At 39.7% G+C, this 19836-nt stretch overlaps 1 protein-coding gene across 1 annotated transcript; it reads right to left on the bottom strand.

The window, feature by feature from the left end:
- Positions 1-336: 336 nt before the first annotated feature.
- LOC115630481 (microsomal triglyceride transfer protein large subunit) lies at positions 337-4576 on the bottom strand. The gene is made up of 6 exons (XM_030527061.1): positions 4408-4576; positions 2573-3417; positions 1559-2516; positions 943-1480; positions 713-880; positions 337-648 (listed from the first exon to the last, which is right to left on the bottom strand). The coding sequence occupies exons 1-6, from the start codon at positions 4460-4462 to the stop codon at positions 498-500; spliced, it is 2715 nt and encodes a 904-aa protein (XP_030382921.1). The 5' UTR covers positions 4463-4576; the 3' UTR covers positions 337-497.
- Between the last annotated feature and the right edge of the window lie 15260 nt (positions 4577-19836).

The raw sequence follows: 19836 nt of genomic DNA, 5'->3' as shown, positions 1-19836 counted from the left end.
AAAATGTAATAAAGTTATTAAATATAAATTATTCAATACAAAAACAATTTCAATAGAATAAATTTATCCTGATCAAGAATATATGTATATACTTTGTGGGGTCTGCCACGCCTTCTTCTCCCTGTTTCATACATTCGCACAAAACTAGTATAACCTTTCACCGTTTGGGTACAGGGTATAAAAATTTGTTTACCAAATATTAAAATTGATTCTCTACATATAAATAAAGAAATGTTGACAATGTGTCACAAATTGCTTAAATTCCTCGTTGTTTTTCAAAACAGTTCTGATGTTTCCAGCAATATAACTCAACTTTAAAATAAAACACTCAAAGCCTCCAATATTTAAAAATTATTTAATCTTTGTTCGTACGAGTTAACAACTACCTGTCTGTCCTGTATAGTCTTAATCTCTTAGCTTTTTACATGCAGCATATAATGGTATACAAAAATAAATGTGGAAGCATTAATCTCACTTAGTTTCTTCATAGGATATACTTAGTTATCTAAAATCGAGTTACACATTTCGTTGTTCTTCTGGTTGAGGGCAAAGGTGCGCCCAGCAGATTTAAATGCTTGCGTAGAACGCAAATTTTTGGTGTAGGCTCTCTCAACGTTCTGCAGATAGACGGACTTAGAGTTGGCATATCTGCAAGCATTATTAATGGTGGTTAATAGGATGTAGATATGGCTAGAGAGAGGGTTATGCTCACGTCAATAGCTGCTCCGGGCACTGCAATTGCATGCAGAGCTTAATGCTGCTGTAGAAGTCCAGATCGGCCTGTAGACTGAGTTTGGGCTCGTGGGTGAGCGTGAAATCCTGGACGAGCTTGGCGTATGTAAAGCCCACAGCTATGTGCCCCCAAACAGCGCTGCCAGTGCTGCAAGTAAAGTTGATGGTTAAGAGATCTTTTTCATCAATTCATACTCAATCTACACTCACTTCTGTTGTATCTCCGTTTGTGCATTGCGATTCCACAGACTGAAGCCGACTTTGCCATTTAAATCTACACTCCGAGCGCCCAGTAGTCGCCAATGCAGCGATGCGCCCGACGCCAGTATGATGTATTGCTCATGATCCTGCACCAGAGTGGTGGCCTGATAGGCAGGTGTTGAGTCGGACGCGCTGCCGCCCCACACATGGCCCATCAGCTCGGCCTGGCCATTGAAAAAGATGAGCGGACGCAGCTGGGCGCCCTGTACGCTAATCTCCATGCCTGCCGTTACAGTTTCCTCACCGCCCAGCTCGTCGTCGGCGGGTATATCATCGTTCTGGTCCGCATCGCCATCGCCCACGAGTGCACCCAAGGCGGCAGTATAGATGCCCAGTTTGAAGCTGCTGCTCTCGGCACGGCCCGCATGTAGAAGGAACTCGACAGAGCCGCGCTTCAGAATGCCTTGATAGACCTCCTGGGTGCTCAGGAAACTCTCATTAAAGGCCGGCGACTGGGAGAGCTGGCGTGTCAGCACTGTTGTCAGACCTGCAAGCGACATGGAATTTAGTTTCCTCATTCAAACCCACACATGTTTCATAATTTTTGAAAATTCCTTATTCTCACCTTTCTGTCCCAACACATGGTAGTTGTTGACCTTCGCACGTGTCGATAGTGCAGACTGGTAGAGGGCGCGGAAGCGAGGACACTGCTCGGCTAACATGCGTAACTTTTGTAGCACATAAGTCTTGATTTCGAACTGACGATCGTTGGAAGCGAGATAGTCCAAGAGTTCGCCCAGCTGTGAGGGATTGGGTCGCATGGCCAGTAGGATATCGAGGGCCAGGGTGCGTGCGGAGCTATCAAAGCGACGTCGTTGCTGATAGAAAATGGCAGAGAACTGCTGGCGATGCTTCTCACTGTAAGTGCGTGCTGGAAAGGCCTTCAAGGCCTGCAGCGCGGCCACCGATACTTTGGCCTCCAGCGACTGTGATTGCTCCAACAGCACATCAATGGTTTCCACATCCTGCAGGTTTTGCAGAGCGCGTATGTAGAGGGTTTGGCAGTCGCTTTGCTCCACTCTGCCGCCACATTCGCCACTCGACAGCCCATTTAGTATGTGAGTCCGCACCTTCTGAAGCAGCGCATCATTGGGTTCGAAACCACTCTGTCGGGTCAACGTGGCCAGCGTCTGAAGAATGCTATCACGCAGCTTCAGTTGCTTGGAGCTCAGCTCCGAGTTTAACAAAGCGTAGAGATGCTCGATAATTGGACGTTCTGGGTGGGTGGCGACGGCCAGAGATTGCAGATACCTTTCCAGCAGATCCAAAGACTCCGTATTGGTGCCTGCACCATCATAGAAATGCGCAAAGGTGGCATTGTGCGCCTCGAAGCTCTGCACGGCCCCAAGTAGATCCACCAATTGTGGCAGAATGTCTTCATGATGCTTGAGCAGCTCTTTAAATTCCTTCTGCTTGGCCAGACGCGCGTATGGAAGCAGTTGGACAAAGCTCAGTGCGAGCGAGGATTTGCCAACGTCCGTTGATTGGAGTTGCTTCGTCGCCTTTTTCAAGCGATCTGTGAACTGCAAGGGAAGTTTTCATTACTCTGTACGCTTCTTTACCCTCATCCGTTACTCACAGTTTGCTGCTTCAGCTCACTTATCACACCATCCACATCGGCCTCCAACTCAAAGACTCGATACCAGTCCAACAGACTTTCAATGGCCGCCTCCAGCGTACTTTGTTCGAACTGCTTGACCTCATCCCCTCCCTCGCCAAAGTTTTGCAACGTGAGCGTGGCTTGCACCGAGCTGCCCACATCGGGCTTGGCTGACAACGAGAGCAAATGCGTCTCCAAGGACTCGGCACGCAGCAGGACTCCATCTGCCGACAGCTCGTAGTTGATCTGCTCCTGCGATTGCTGCACAACGCCCAGTGCGTGCTCTGAGCGATAGTTCACACGCAAATCCCAGTTGGCGCAGTCGGTCTTCAGCTTTTCCAAACGCGTCGACGATTTGACATTGTATTGGACCCGGCAGCGACCAGAGACGTCCACTTCGTGCTGCACCAGTGTCGCATCGACGTAACGAAGCTGCAGCAACGAGGCAATGCCGCGCTCCAAGTTCAGCAGCGACTGATCCCGGGAGGTGTGCGCTATGACATGCTGCGGCTGTCCCTTCACCACACTTATGTAAAAGGGCCTGGCGGACAGGCTGGACACAGTACGGTCCACCGGACGATCCTCTGCCTTGCCAGGCGCACTCACTTGACTCTCAACAAAGGCGACTTTCAGCAACTGGGCATATTGGTCGGCACTGCTCCAAACCGAGCTGATCCGCAACTGGGTCTGAAGGCTATAGCTCGTCGATTCATCGACTATCTGCTGATGCTTCAGCTCCCGAAGACTCACTTTGCTGCGCAGCTCGTAGATTTGTTCGCTGCCAGTAGGAATGAGAAATGTGTTTGTTGCTGCTGTTGTTGTTGCTGTGGGTGTTCAATAAACGGTACACGTCATTAATAAGCCGAGCAAACTTTCACCAAATCAAAGCCTAAATCTAAACAAGTCGCTAAGGTTATCAACAAATAACAAAAGCAATAACAAAGATTGGCGCTAATATTTGAAGAAGAAAAAGAAAGAACAGCTGAGCGTCTCCACATTTCTTAACGGTGTCAACAACAATGTTAGTTAAAGCACGCCTGTGTGTGTGTGTGTGCATTTGCTGCTCTCTTTGCGGGAGCGGCAATGTCAATGCTGTTACGCGTGTGTGTTTGTGTGCGGCACGGTGTTGTCAGCTGTTGAATGTCGAAAAGGCTAGATTACACTTTAAATGTAAAATAAACCCTGTAGCGTGAAGAGTACTTCAATTATTAGTTTGTTCCTTTTACACATTTCTGTTCAATGCCTAGATGCGGAAACAAAATTTGTGTGAAAATTACTAAGCACCCCAAAGGTTAGTTTTCTTTCGACAAACCTATCATTTTGTTCTTGTATTACACTATTCTATTTGAAATCAATTTCTTCGTTAATTATAAACTGCATGATATAGCGCGCTGACTTCTCTGGGTTACAAATTTCTTTTCCTCATAAGAATGAGGCTTACAACTGCAAATAACACGATGACAAAAAAACACTGTAGGCTAAAAACACCGTTGGTTATATTTAATTAATTTTAATTCATAAATGATGCGTAATACATATAACTTTATTTTTTGTTCTAGCGTCCCTTTCTTAGCCACCCGAAACGAAAAAAGACAATTTTACAATATGTTGGCTAGAAAGTGGCTAAATGGACAACACTGGTGCCGCATTACAACAAGTCGCAGTTCATTCAACTCTCTTTTCGTTCTTTGCTGCCGCTTTCGCCGCTGCCCTTTAAACATACATATGTATGTACAAATTTTGCTTGCTTTTGATTTGCTAATGGTTTATTGAAGCTAGCATTTATTTTATTAACTATCCTGCAAATTACTTACACAAACACCACCGGCTAAAGAGCGCAAATAGCAACAACAGTTGCCGGCACTTCATTTTGTTCTAAAATTACACTACACTTTCTGCTTATATACTAAAGCTTATAATTAGACACGACTTCAATTCATTGATAAGACAACAGCGACAATCTCAAACGAGTGAACAATAATCCGCGACGTGCTTTTTCTTCTGCGGCAACAATAATAATAAATCCAACGCTAAGACCAGCTTCTGATAGCACCAAAATACCAAAGCATTGCTGAAAACATTTGCATTGTGGCAACACTGCACAGTGACAAGAGCGCCATCTTTGGTTAGCAATTCGAAAGTGTGTTCCAGTTCCAGCGAGCAGTTTTATTTTATTCTGATATTTCACTTGCTTTTGATTTCTGTTACTCTTTCAAAGAGTCTCTTTGACTGCAGCTTCTTTAATTAAAAAAAATTATTTCTATTAATTGTTTGTTGAAATTGAAAAGTTAATAATTTATGAAAACTTTTCTTATTTTATATATGTATTTATTTTTTTTTAGCTGAAGCGAATTTGTTTATTTTTTTAATAATTTATTTTTTCTTTCACAAGTAATCAGAAAAATTTTGCAAAACATGTAAAATTTAAAATTCCTCAAATCGTTGTTTTAAATTTAATTAAAAATTTGGGTTTCTTCGCATAGCAACATTCCCGTGAGTACGGTTTCCATTTGAAAACGATCAGTTTAAAGATATCTATTTATCATGAACATTTCAGATATCAACCATAAAACAAGGTAAAACCGTGCTACGACCGAAAAATTTGAATAAAAAAAAAAATTATCTCTGAGTTAGTTTACTTGTGGAAAGAGTTTGGTTTTATATTCCAAGAAAGTCCCATTTAAGGCAATGACATTTAATCATCTGAATCACCCTAAATTGTAACAAGAGTCATTGCTAAATTAAAAACAAGTAGTGAAGCTAAAGGCGCGTCTCCCGACTTTGAAATGCTCTATATGTTTAGAATAATTATAGAAATTAAAAAAATTGAGAAAATTAAAAAAAAATATTTGATCGATTTTACCTCTCTAGGTATTCGAACTCACGTAAAGGGTGTATAATTGCACATTTGCATAGCAATTGCGTCTGTGTGAGTGTAAGCATGTCTATGCTTGTCTATTCGTGTCTGTGTGGGTATGTTCGCAGTTAACCAAAGAACGAGCATCAACATCAGATGCGGGCAGCGCTTGTGCACACGGACACATAATTCCCAAGTCCAAGAATTACACATTTTCTGCGTATTCACATAAGGCATCTGGGCATAGGGGGGAAGTGGGGGGATCAGAAAAAATAAAACAATCTTGCACAGCGTACACACATTAGGCAGACAGGCGGACAGACAGACAGGCAGGGCTAGATCGACTCGTCACGCTGATCAAGAATATATGTATGTATGTATATATATACTTTGTGGGGTCTGCCACGCCTCCTTCTGCCTGTTACATTTTCAGCTCGCGCAAACCTAATATACTCTTCCACATTTCATGTACAGAGTACAACAAATATTTATTCTTTACGAAGGAAATATGTACATACTTGTATGTATATGTATGTATGTACAATATTATAAAGAGAAAAGATTTGATTGTTTGTTTGTTTGAATTGAAAAGGCTCTGAATCTACTGGTCCGATTTAATGCATTCTTTCACTGTTGGGAAGCTACACTATCGACTGTGAACATGGGCTATATTATATTTGCAAAAAAGAATGGAATCCTTACTAAAACACCAATAATGTAACCAAAGGTGTATAAAAATAAGACAGAACGCTACAGTCGAGCAAGCCCGACTGTAAAATAGCCTGTACTCTCCACAAAAAAAGAATAATAAAAAAAAAATTATTAAAAAAATTAAATTCTTTTAAAATTTTTTAATTAACTAACTAAATTAAATATAATATATTTAATATATACATAGAAGGCATGCATATGTACAGTTTCAACAGCATACATCATCGGGTTTATGCATGTTTATATGCGTGTATGTATGCAGCACAAAGTTGAACCAAAGCACCAACAACAACAACAGTTGCGGGCAGAGCTGCAGGCAGCGCATGAGCAGCGATTTTATTTATGGCTATAACTTTCTTCAGAATTGACCTATCATGATGAACACATAATCACTAACTGGATGTGACTACCAAATTTGAGTTTGAAATTCCAAAAATTACGGGAGTTATGTAAAAACACGAATTGCGGGGGAGTGGAGGGTGTATCAGAAAAAAAAACACAAACTCGATCTGCCTAGGGCTTAGGGGAACCTGAATGTTAAGTTAGGTTATCCTAGCTAATTTAGTTGCTGAGATCGTTGCGTTCATACAGACAGACGGACATGGCTATATCGACTTGTCTTGTCATCCTGATCAATAATATATATACTTTGTGGGGTCTTTTACCCTTTGGGTACAGGCTATACAAATCTAAAAACGAACAAAAAGTCATTAAAATAATAATATCCAAAATAAATTTTTCTCCCTCTTAGTAACTCATAGCAAGAAGAAGGGTGTATGTGTGTTAAGTGTGTGTGTGTGTTATAAAAGGTATAATGTTTAAAATTGTTGTAAAAAACCAGTGCGAAGCAGGGGCAGGACGCTAGTGTATGCATACATATTAATAATATTTTTAAATTTATGGGTGCTTTTAATTGAAATAATGAAGACATTTAAGTAATTATTTAATTTTTTTAAAATGTGAGAAAAATATAAAAGTTGATGAGTTAAAAAAATAATTACCACTTATTAAAACGATGTAGAGAATTTTTTCCAAGTTTAAAATCAACTTCACGGAGTTACAGCCCTAAAGCTGAATTCAAATTTATTTCAAGTACATACTAAATATAAAAACTAAATCGTGCAAAAAAGTAATTAGATAGGACATTTGTTTCGGTCAGTTTTCCACATTTACAAATTCCCAGAAATTGTCGTAAATCTGAAGTTGACATTTCTTTATGATTTTCTTCAAACATATTCTAAATAAACAAGAATTAAATATTAGTGTCAAATAGGTCGAAGTTCAAGAATTATGGGAGCTATAAAGAATCTCTAATCACTCTTATACTTTCCGCGATGCTTGGGTTCATACAGACGGACAGATGCCTTCAAACATTTTTTGATCGGATTCAGTTTTTGAACTTGCGTTGCTATCATGTTGGACGGTGTATTAAAGGTCAGTACTCAAGCGCTCAAAAATCTTGAAGCAATTATGGAATTTTACTCAAGAGAAGGATTGAAAGGATGCTATAGCATTGTTGAAGTAGGAGACTCAGAATCGTCCTTTGGAAATCGCCACAGTCGGAATTCGAGCAACGACTAGGATGGTAAGGCTTCTATAAAAGTGCTGAAATAATTTGATCTAATTGGCCCAAGTGTTGACAAAATGTAGCTCCTCTCAACTACTTTGGAACTCATCTATGCAACTGCAACGTAATGAGTCCTTTGAAACAAGCGATTTCTGTTTTGTGGCTTGAAGCCTAAATCAACAAATGCCGTTTTGGCTTTCAACCGACATCTCTCAAATATTTGCCTTTCAACTGTCAACTGTCGACTGACACATACGACGAGTCCGTCCAGTCCCAATCCAATCGTTTGCTTTGCGCTTATCATTCACTCACCAATACCAATGCAGTCGTTGCACGGACTCGTAATATGGCTTGGCAACAAATTAGCTGACTAAGCCGGAGACCACACAGGCGAGGCGGCAAGAGCGGTTGGTCATTAGTTTGTGCAGCTGGGCTCGAATGCAACCTTTCCTCCTTCCTTATCGCCTATTTGTTTATTTACATGCGCTACATAAAATAAGCGGCCGCAAAGTTTAATTAACCGCAAAAAATGGAAACAAAATGTGATGAGCAAGCGCAGCGAAAGAAGGTAGGAGCATTAAAAATTGTGATATGCGATAATGCAAAAGGTAAATATGGAAAGAAATAAATGGAAATAATAATAAAAATGAAAATAGATATGGACAGTGCACACAGACGAGAGGCAACCAGGCTGTCTCATTGGCAGATTGAAAGCGGAGCTTAGGGAGAGCGAGAATGTCTGAAGGGGGAGAGTCACATGTGCATGCATGGGTGTAGCGCAGAGGGGAGAGAAGTGCGGTGCCCCCCCAACCGCATAAAATATAACTTTAGTTTGATTATTATTTTTCCTTTTTCAAGCATATTTTTCACTCTCTTTCGTCAAATACTGTCTAACATTTAAACTTTAAAGTAATTGGCTGCAGGACTCTACACCGTTCTGAAAGAATCGTTAAATAACAATAAAAAATATTGTTTTAAGTACAATCCGAATCTGATTAATTTAATTTTTGACAATGTGTAAAATGTTTTGCGTGTTTGGCCACCTAGACGATTACTATAATTTCTCGAACATTTTTCATTGTTAGCAAGCACTTGCAAGTACCATTAGAAAAGTTAAAAGCGTTCTTTAAAAGCGTTCTCAATATCTATTCAGAATTTATAAAACATTTATGCAATTAACCAATAAAATAATCCATACGTAAGAAATTCGTGAGCTTTTTAATATCTTTTACGGATGGGTGTTATTAATCAATGCATCAGTCATATGTAGAAGGGGAAAAATATTATTAAGCTCTTCCAAGAAGAACACAAAGAAGAATTGTAATCCAAACTTATGGGCACATATATGGAGACGAATACAAATCGCCACTCTTGCATCTCTTTCAATCACAGTTTATGATTTATTTGTGCCTCCCATCGCAAATTGTGTGTTGGAATCAAATGAAAGCAATTGTGTAGTGTTCAAGGCTAAGCTTATCTATCGGTTGCCAAAAAGAACTTTGAATGGTTTTACTCTAAATGAGATGTTGACTACGCCCATGTACTGACAATAATTGAAATAATAAGGTAAGCACACACACACACGCACACACACACATACACACATGCTGATATGCAGTGAGGGAGAGATAAGTATGTTGAAGTGACCAAAGTGGAGCGACTCACCGGACATTGACTCCATTGGTGCTCTTTCGCTCCAGCTGAGTCAGTTCTGTTCAAGTCGCGACGTCGACGACATCGACGTTTATCTGCTGGAAGCAAGAGAGAGGGGGAACCATGGCAACAACAACAGCAACAACAACAATAACAACAACAGCAACAGCGCAGCGTGAGTGCGGCTGTCACTTAAGGCAAACATATGTTTTTTTGTTTCCTTTACAAATTGAGGACCGCAACAAAGGGCCGGCGATGACGCTTATCAGTAGCTGTCGCCGCTGCTGCTGATAGCAACTGCAGCAGCAACAACAACAACAACACAAACAACAATAAGGCTTGTTGCCTTGGCAAGTGGTTGGACAGCGGACGAGAATTAACGAAACTAAATTTAAACACGTCTTGCTGCGGCGCACCACCGAACGCGTTCGCTTCGGGTTTCGGGTGCACGCGTTTCATTAGCTGCAGCCAAAGCCGCAGCCACTGCCACTGCCACTGCCACAACTACAGTTACAGCTGTGCGTGGCACCTTTTTGGCACATTTATAGCCATAGCCACATCCACATCCTCCTTTCATTGGCTGGCTGACTGGCTACTGCTGCTGCGGTCGCTGGGCACGGTTAATGGCGCGGGGGTGGAGAAGGGCTGGGGTCAATAGCAGCCGCGGCACAGTATGCACATTTCCGTAGCTCCGATGAAAGGGGTAGATTAAAGGTTGCAAGTTATTTGCGGCGTCGCACGGTGGTTGCCGAAGCTTCAATAGGTGTGCCTACTGTGGCATAATGCTTATGATATTCCGTGGAAGTTGGCCAAACAGTTGCATACATTTGCATAAATATGGTATTTTATTGCAACCACACAAAAATTTCAATACACTGACGCAAAATGTTGAAGATGAGAAGGGAGCCAAACAAATATACATATACGTGTATGTTTCAACTGATCGGATTGTACCAAATAGAGCTTATAAATGATGGAAGCTATCAATAGCTTATTGAAAACAAGAAAGGAATGCTATGGTCCAGCGGGCTTCACTCTTAAATACCCTGCACACACTCCCAAAAATAAGCAAAAATTGTGTATTTTAAATTAATTAATTAATTTAATAAAAATTATTAAATACATACATACATAAGTGGACACATATGCGTGAAGGACAGATTATATCAACAAACATCATCAACAACAACAACAGTTGCAGAGCTTGGGCAGAGATTATATTTAGGCTTTAACTTTCTTTTTAATTGGTCTATCATAATTAAACTTAATATACGGACACATAATCACTAACTGGATGTCACTACCAAATTTTAGTTAACAATTTCAAGAATTGGGGGAGTTAGAGAAAATCGCGAGTAGAGGGGGAGAGGGGGGTGCAGAGAAATAAAATAGACAAACTTGGCCTTTCTCGGGCTTAGGGAATTCTGCATACCAAGTTTGGTTATTCAAGCTCATATACTTTCTGAGATCCTTGCGTTCATACAGACAGACGGACAGACGGACATGGCTATATCGACTCATCTCGTCGCCCTGATCAAGAATATATACACTTTGTGGGGTCTGCCACGCCTACTTCTGTATGTGACATGTACACTCTCGCACCAAACTAATTTACTCTTACAGGGTATAGTCATAGCATTAACCAAAAACAAAGATAATGAATAAAAGACCAAAAAAGAAAGAGAATACATAATAAAGCCAAGTAAATAAACTAAATAAATAATTAAGTAAAGAAAATAAAATTAAGAAAAGGAATAAAATGAATGCAATAAAGAAAATGATTTAATTAAAAATTAAATAAAATAAATAATCGAATAAAAACCAAAAATATTAATGTACCCGAAATAAAAAAATATTTCTATTTAAAAGTACACACTTAAGAATAGTAAAACAAAAAATTCAGATAATATTTTAAACAAAAAAGAGTTACATAGAAATAAAAAATTCGATAAACTCGAGTTGACTTGAAATGAGGAGAGTCTGCATACCAAGTTTGATCAGTAGAGGATCAGCCGTTTCCGAAATCCATGCGTTCATCCCGACAGACGCACGGAAGCGGAAGCGCAGACGGACAGGGCTGTATCGATTTGCTCGTCATGCTTCTTAAGAATATACACGTACAAGTATGTATGTATGTACTTTGTGGGGTCAGGCATGCTTCTTTCGCCCTGTTACATAATTCATACAAATCTAATATACCCCTTTTATATAAATAAGCTAATAAGTGCATTAATTAAGAAATAAACAATAAATTTAATAACTTAATGTCTATGCAATTTAATTCAGTAAGCACACCGAAATGCACATTTTCGAAATAAACTAATAAATATTTGTGTTAAATAATTTAATTCGATTGTTGTTCATTGCCGTCGTAATATCTAACGACAGTTTTCGATGCATATTTGAATGTGAAAATAGCATTTGCCAACCATATACTAGCTAATTAACACAAACACCTGCACAGCGCTCGACCCACTGTGCTTGTGTAAGCCAGCGTCGACGGCGACGTCGACGTCGTCATTGCTGCGTGGCGGTGTGAACAGAGCAAAGGCAAAGGCAAACAAGCAAATAAACAAACAATCGAAGTGCGGACGGGCGTGCCGTAGCTTTTGGTCAAGCTCTGAATGGAGCCCAGCATGCAAATGTGTGTGTGTGTGTGTGGGTGTGTGTTGGTGTGCGTGTGCGTGTGTGTGGTTGTTTGCTGTTGTTGCTACTGTTGCCGTTGCTATCGTTAGTGTTTGACGTGGCGCAGCAGGAAACAATTAGCTGTAAATAAAATTTCAAAATAAGCAACTGTTGGCGCTCAAAATCCGGTACGGCCAACTAAAATACTCGTACATGCACACACATGTGCATGCACCTACACACGCACGCAAGGGCTTTCAGTCATGCACACACACACACACACACACAGACACACGCACAGTGAGTGAGAGACAGAGCTCAAATGTACACAGATACGACGTTATCACTTAATTACGGTATTTAAATGAGCAACAAATTATATGCCTCCGCATGCAGCGTATATATGTACATATGAGTATACGTATACATATTATTTAGAGCTCAGCCAACCAAAAACACCCACACTCACACACACGTACACTCGAAAATATTTGCAAAATGCTCCAAAAGCTATGCTACACTTTATTTTCCCTCTAAGCTTTTTGACAACTTCATGGGCCTGTAATTCTACACGAATGTTTATGTTTACACGTGCGCTTATGCATATGTGTGTGTGTGTGTGTGCGTGTGTTTGGGTGCATTTAAAATTTAATTGAAATTTTAGCATCTAATTGGCGTTGTTGCATTATAAATTTTGCAAACGACTGTCGCCGCAACGCTAATTAAAATAGTTTTGCGCGTTTTTCATTTGTAGAAATATGAGGTAGCTGAATAATTTAATTAACCAAATGACATGGAAAATGGAAAATGCTGTCATCAAAATGTATCACTCGTTCTCTCTCGTTCGATTCCAATACATCGGCATCCCAGCAGACGCACTATGCGCCCGCAAATGCGATTTTGTACCCTAAAGTCATCAAAATGCCAATCAATCATATTTTTTGAAGAGCTGTGATTGTCCAAGAACCACTTATTAATTAAAAAAGACTCATTATTTAAACAGGGCACTAAAGATGTATTCCGTTTTTGAAGCAACCTTAAATTTAGCTAAAAAATGTTCGCGAAACAACCTTAAATGTATTTACTTAAATAAAAACATTTTGAATTGTTTACATAAGTAATACCCAGTAATAGCCGCAATGAAATAACTTAAAATTATGTTTTTAACAAGAAATAATGAAACTTGTTATACGGATATACATATGTATAATCTCTTTCTCGGGCTCAGGAGAATGTGTATACCAAGTTTGGTTATTCTAGCACTTACTTTCTGAGATCCTTGCGTTCATACAGACAGACGGACAGACAGACGGACATGGCTATATCGACTCGGCTTGTCATGCTGATCAAGAATATATATACTTTGTGGGGTCTGCCACGCCTCCTTCTGTGTGTTCCATGTACACTCGCACAAAACTAATATAGCCTTGTACCCTTTTTGTGCAGGGTATAAAAATTGTCCTTTCTCCTTTATTTAAATCAACCATTATTCTTCAACACTAAACTATCGTTACAGACAAACTAGTTACGCCAGTGCAGCAGTTTGCTTGATTCCAGTTGCAGGAGCTGCAGGGTACCTGTGGCCGCTCAATATAACTATAGCCTGTCCTGCCTACTTCCCCATTCAAATAGAACATCATCTTCAACCTTTCTTTGCGGCCAAGAGCTATTTATGGGAACTCGGTGCCAGTTCGTGGAACTCCAGGGTATCTGTGACCGCTCACGCAGAGGAAATGCAATGCGTTCTGATGACCCAATTATCTAAACATTTTTCAACAGAGCTCCAACATTTGCTGGACAACGTCCAAAAATGCATGCGCTATACAATATTTGTGTTTGGCTGGGTTTTGAGTTCGTGTGCGTAAGCGGTATTTAGTTTCGTAATTGTTTAAATTTTGGTTTCAGCCAAATTATGCAAAAGATAAAATGTGCCAAAGCAAAAGCCCCGAAGTCTAAGCCCCCAACTGGTGGCAAACTTTTGGGGCACAGACACATTTTTCACACAACACGCTCCCGAACGAGTTGAACTTTTAAACAGTTTTAATCCGAACGGCTTTAATTAATGTGCACACAGACAAACATTCATATAATCGTATACATGTATGTATATACATATATGTATATGCATAGGTATAGCTGGCACGTCGCATTATCAAGCTGTATAAGTGTATGAAATCACCAAAAATATACAAAGTTTAAACGAAAATAGTTTATGCATTTGTTTGTGGATCCCAGGTCGCCACCCCACCTACCGTTCAACTCAAACTATCTGCAAATAGAGCCCATAAAAACAAAACAAAAAAAATAGTTATCTATAAAAAAAACAAAAACTTTTCGTGTGCGCTCAATTTGAGCGCCATATTTTGGCAGCTTTGTAAGACTGTATTTGTATATATATGTAAATGTGACCAGATATTTTGAATTTGTATGTCTTTGCTTACTTTCGATTTTGTCTGTGCACGCGTTCCGAAATGGCTGCTACGGACATTGGCATTGCTTTTGCACGGCAAGGGCCGAGAAAAGTTCAAGTCAAGTTGTAAGTAAAAAGTTATCTTCTTCACTGGGTCTTACAACAAAACTTGATTCCCCCATGGTCATGGACTGCGAACTATATACCCTTCTGTTCCTATACTTGTTATCTCTCTCTTTAGTAAGTAGTTCTTTGCATTTCGCCATCCATGGACACCATCCGCTGCCCAAGAGTGTTGTAAGACCACCAGACTACAACATTCTCAATATGACAGCAAAATTGGTTTAAAAATTTCTTGCTTTATCATCGAAAAATAATATTTGGGATGTATTAAATACCGTAGCTATAATGCTCCAGCATTTCACCTTTGGGAACAATCAACCATAATCAGTCAATCAAAAAAAGTTTCAGAAAAATGTCTAAAGTTTCAAGAAAATAGAAGAAACTATGTTCTGAGGCTAAGAAACTTGTTCATAACTTTGAGGGCAGAGATTACCTGTTGGTAGAAAGAAAATTTCCCAAAAGTAGGGATACCTGCTGTTGTGGGCGATTTTCTAAATTGTAGAGCGGTGTTTGGGCATTTCTAAGTATGCTTTTAATACAAGAGAAGACAAACAAAATTTTTAAAATGTTAAATGTTAAAATGATATTTGAAAAAAACTATCGTTTATTGGGCAACAGTGTATTTATTTGCATTGCAAATTTGTTTGACTTAACAGTTTTTAGCATTTTAGTTAACATTACTTTATAGGTATGTATTAATTAAAATGTTAGCAGTCAAATACATGAACTGTTATTCACAACAGAACTCTGTAAAGCAGTTGATTCGTTCAGCCCTTTCATCTGATATACTTATAAAAATATAAAAAAAAACCTATTGTTAGTTAATTAAGTATTAACATATTCTGGTATTCAGACGTACACATATGCGTATTTCGAAAGGACATCTGACCATTTACTTACCATTTCGATATTGCGAACAACTGTATTACATAAATATTTACTGCTTTCTTTTTACTTTTGTGAAAAGTTTTCATGGAATTGAAAATTTTGGCAATTTAATATTCTGTTTATGTACTGTTAGGTTTCTTCTTTCCTTAAAGTTGCGCTTCGTCAAATCTCAGTCAGAAACAAAAACAAAAAGTGTACGAAATATAATAATAAAAAATAACGTTTGTGTGAAGAGGGGAGGCCTCCTTGAAAAAAATTGTTGTCGTTATTATTTTTGTTCTGTTTTCTGCTGCCATTTTTAAATAAGTATATATGTACGTACATTTGTATGTAGATATATACTATACTTTATATGCACGTAAACATAGTTTTAAATTTCTGTGAAAATGAAAATGAAATACAAACAGCTCGCGGCCAAAGGTGTTCCCAAATGCGCCAACTGTGCGAGTGTGTATGTTTGTATGTATATGAATGCACAAACACACAAACGTTCTCACGTACATATACACGTTTGCACAAACACGCAAATTATGCAAACGGCCACCGCCGCAAATAACATAAATTTCCACAGACCCGCGACCTGTGCACCTGACGAGGTGTTTGCCGTTGCTGCCGCATTGAAATGTTACCGGCATTTGTTAGCATGCACCACATATATACCTACATATCTACATACCTGTATATACATACATATATACATATGTATGTATGCATGTATATGCATATGTGTGTATGTGTGTGCTTGTTTGCATGCATGCATTAATGTGTATTTTGGGTTGGTTGCAACAACTTTATACAGCACTTTTGATTTCTCGCATAAACGCAAAACAACAACACTGACAATCATCTTACAGCGGCTTTTCATGAGCCTCATAACAAAAACAGATTACGACCATGTTACGTGCATGTTGACAACAGCAACAGCAACAGCAACAACAATAACAGCAGCAGCTGAAGCTGAAGCAGAAGCAGAAGCAGTGTTAACAGTAACAACGGAGCAACAACAGCAACAACAGCAACAACATTAACAATCAGTGCCTATGGCAGAAAAAGAGCTGTCAATGCCAGACAACATGCGTGAGAGCGGGAGAGCGAGGTAGTGCGTGTAAAAAAGCTGCACCTAAAAAAATGGGAGAGTATCCCGATTTGCGGTCATATGAAATAACGAATATGAAATAACGAATAAACTATTTTTATGCAGCTAATTTACAATATGTACATATATCCAAAATAATACTAATTACACTCACTTATTTCCATTTCGATTATTAGATGATAAAGTAATCGGAATAACACTCTAAACACTTATTACTGCGATCAGAAAACTTCTACTACGTAAGTATATTTATACATATATGTTTCTTTGATTGATATCTACATCGAAGCTATTTCTATAGGGATAATATAGTTAAATTATGGTGTCTGATACAAAGGACCTACCACTAAGAATGCTTTTGAAACATTATTAAAATAATTGTATGTGTATAGAAAAATAGGATTACAATTTAGATTCAGAGTTGATTAAAAGTTTTACACTTTTAGATCTGGAAGTATAACTAAAATTGTGAAAAACAAAAATTTTAGATACTTTTCAATATACAAAATTGTAAAAACAAAACCTTTATTAACTTAAGGTATCCACACTATTCCTCAAATTGAAAATGAAATTGTTATTTATAAAACCTATTGCCACATAATTAATAGTCTAGTGAATGCTTAATCAAGCTTAATTAGGACTATTATTTTCTCAGTGTGGAGACCGCACCAAGCTGTCATTCTTGTGCGGCAGCGCCAATTGGCGTAAATTTGCATTTGAATGCGAGCGCCGATGGACCGGCGGCAGAAACAGCAGCAGACAGAGAAAAAGCAGAACAGCAGCAACGGAAAACAAACTGCGCTTAAAACTGAAGATCAACAAAGCGCTTAAAGTTATGGACAGAGAACTTTGGATCGCGTTCAATGTGAAATGTTCAGCTTCACAAGTTTGTGATGACATTAATGCGCTTAATTAAAGGCAGCCTGCGAGTGTCAACAACAATAACAACAAACACACACACACACACACATACACACACACACACATAACACAGACACAGTTGGCACGCCATTTGCATTGTCAACTAAAATGGCAAACGCAGCTATGCATCACTACAGCAGCCCCCACCACAACCCCCCCTCTTTCTGGCCTGGCATGGGGGTCGAATGTAAATAAACTGGTGAGCAGAAATTGCAGCGTTGATATTTTTCGCTCCTTTTTTTGTTTTCGGGATTAAATCAAATCAAATTGAAGCGACGACGAGGCGAGACCCATTGGTGCAGACCATGGCCTGAAGTTGAACGGGGTTGGTAGGGAGCGGGAGAGGGGGGGGGGGGTGCATGCAGCGAGTGGAGCAGAAAATTAAACTCGAAATGCGCGCGAGTCGTTGGCGTCGCTATCGATGTCGTTCCTGCTGCCGTTGCTGCTGCAGTGGAGATTTTTCATTCCCAGTCAAACAATGCAATAAAAATTGGGTCAAAGATCAAGTGGAGCTCAGCGGCAGCAGAGCAGCAGCAGCAACAACAACAACAACAAGTACGTGCAACAAAAGAAACGGCAAAGATGCCAAATAGAGTTGTGTGTATAAAGCAGAATAGCAAAGGAGGGGGGAGAGAGCACGGAGCACGGGGCATGGAGCATGGGTACGGGTTGCAGTTCAACGCAGCGGCGCGTGGCATGCACACGAATGAGGGACTAACAGCAGTCGACGTCGACGTCGATGTCGACTGCGAGGCCGACGTTAACGTCGTCCATGATGGATATGCTGTGCCGCACATTGTGGAAGAAAGAAGCCAGTCAGGCAGGCAAGCTAAAGATTAAGAAATATGCGCCGCTGTTTCAGCTTCTGCTTTTGCCTCTGCCTCTGCCTCCTACATATACACACATATGTGCGTGTGTGTATGGAAGCTCGTTTGGCGCTGCATTGTGTCCGGAGTTGCCTACGCTTTGAAGTCATGACCCTGTAGTTCAGCCGTTGCTGGCGTTCAATAAAAACAAGCAACCAATAAATCAATGGCGGGTGCCAAAAAAAAAAAAATAAACAACAAAAACAATTGCTGGCTTCGATTCTATTTTCTTTCGTCTTCTTTTTCAAAATCGATCTTTTTAGGCATTTAACAAACAATCTTTTAATTTGCTTTTCTTAGTGAATGATTTTCTGTTCACAAAATGTTTCTAAATAAAGCTTTGTGGCGAAATTGACGAACGCATGTGAAATAACTAAAGTAACTAAATGGATTATATTCGAAAACTACGTTCAATTTTCAAATCCAGCTAATCGAAAGCATTTAGAATGGATTAACCAAACATAAGTACCCAACACCAGCACCGACAAAGCGTTACGCGAAAGGCACACAAACAATCCGTTAACCACCTACCATCTACCTGACTGGCAAGATTATCGGGCACCGGCCATTGTTGCCGTAAGTTCGAGTCTGGTGAGAGTGAACCCCACAGCCCGTATATTGAAGCGAACGATTGACGTAGGAATACCCCCTCCTTAAATCAGCTACGTAGGCGTTGCGAAATAGCAGGCTTCGGACCCCTCCGCAGTACAACAGGGGAGCATGTGCATGCATTTGCCGTAGTCATCGTCATCGTCATCGTCACCGTCATTGCTGTTGTTAGTGGGAGAGCATGTGGGTGAAGAGAGTGGGAGAGTTGGTGGGAGAGTTTGGGTGATGAGAGATTTGAGGGAGGCGCGCCTGTCAGCGCCACAGCTGTGACTAAGCGGTGCATAACAACCCGTCTGACGGGCGACGATAGCGAAGTGTGTTGTTGTGAATTTTATGCGCGTTCCCAATCCTTACTCTCTCTTTCAAACGCTTCGTTTTTTCTCTTCTTTTTTTGCCTATGAATTTTGCGTATACGTTAGGCGTTGATAATAGAAACCGATGCACAGTGGGCTAATGCGGAGCTTACAATATGACGATTCAGAGCTTAGTTATGAGAAGGCATAAATTGAATTAGAAGTGGTGAGTTATTTAAGAGGAAAAAGTGAAGAAATTAATATCTGAAGAGCGGATTTTTAGGTTTATCTCTAAATTAATTTTTAGAAACTAAATTGGTAGATGCGTGTTAATCAAGAATGAATGAACTGGAAATTTCAGGGTTATACTTGTATGCATATAATTGTTAAGTTTTAAAAGAGCAACATTTGTGTATTTGACTTAAAATTTCGACCTGTCGATATGGCATACATGAAGCCTAAAACCAAGATTGGAGAATGTTCGGAACAGCTTATTGTACAGGAATTTCAATCTTAGCACCATTTGGAAAGAGTTTATCTGCTTCTTTCTTAGTCATGGAGTCAAACGAGGACCAAAATATATATATTCTTCAATATTGCTTTTTTGAATCTGAATAAACATTT

This window comes from Scaptodrosophila lebanonensis, unplaced genomic scaffold, assembly GCF_003285725.1.
Source record: "Scaptodrosophila lebanonensis strain 11010-0011.00,11010-0021.00 unplaced genomic scaffold, SlebRS2 tig00001410-arrow-pilon, whole genome shotgun sequence".
Lineage (NCBI taxonomy): Eukaryota > Metazoa > Arthropoda > Insecta > Diptera > Drosophilidae > Scaptodrosophila > Scaptodrosophila lebanonensis.
Note: the sequence above shows the minus strand (reverse complement) of the source record. Positions and strands in the feature narration are given on the sequence as shown.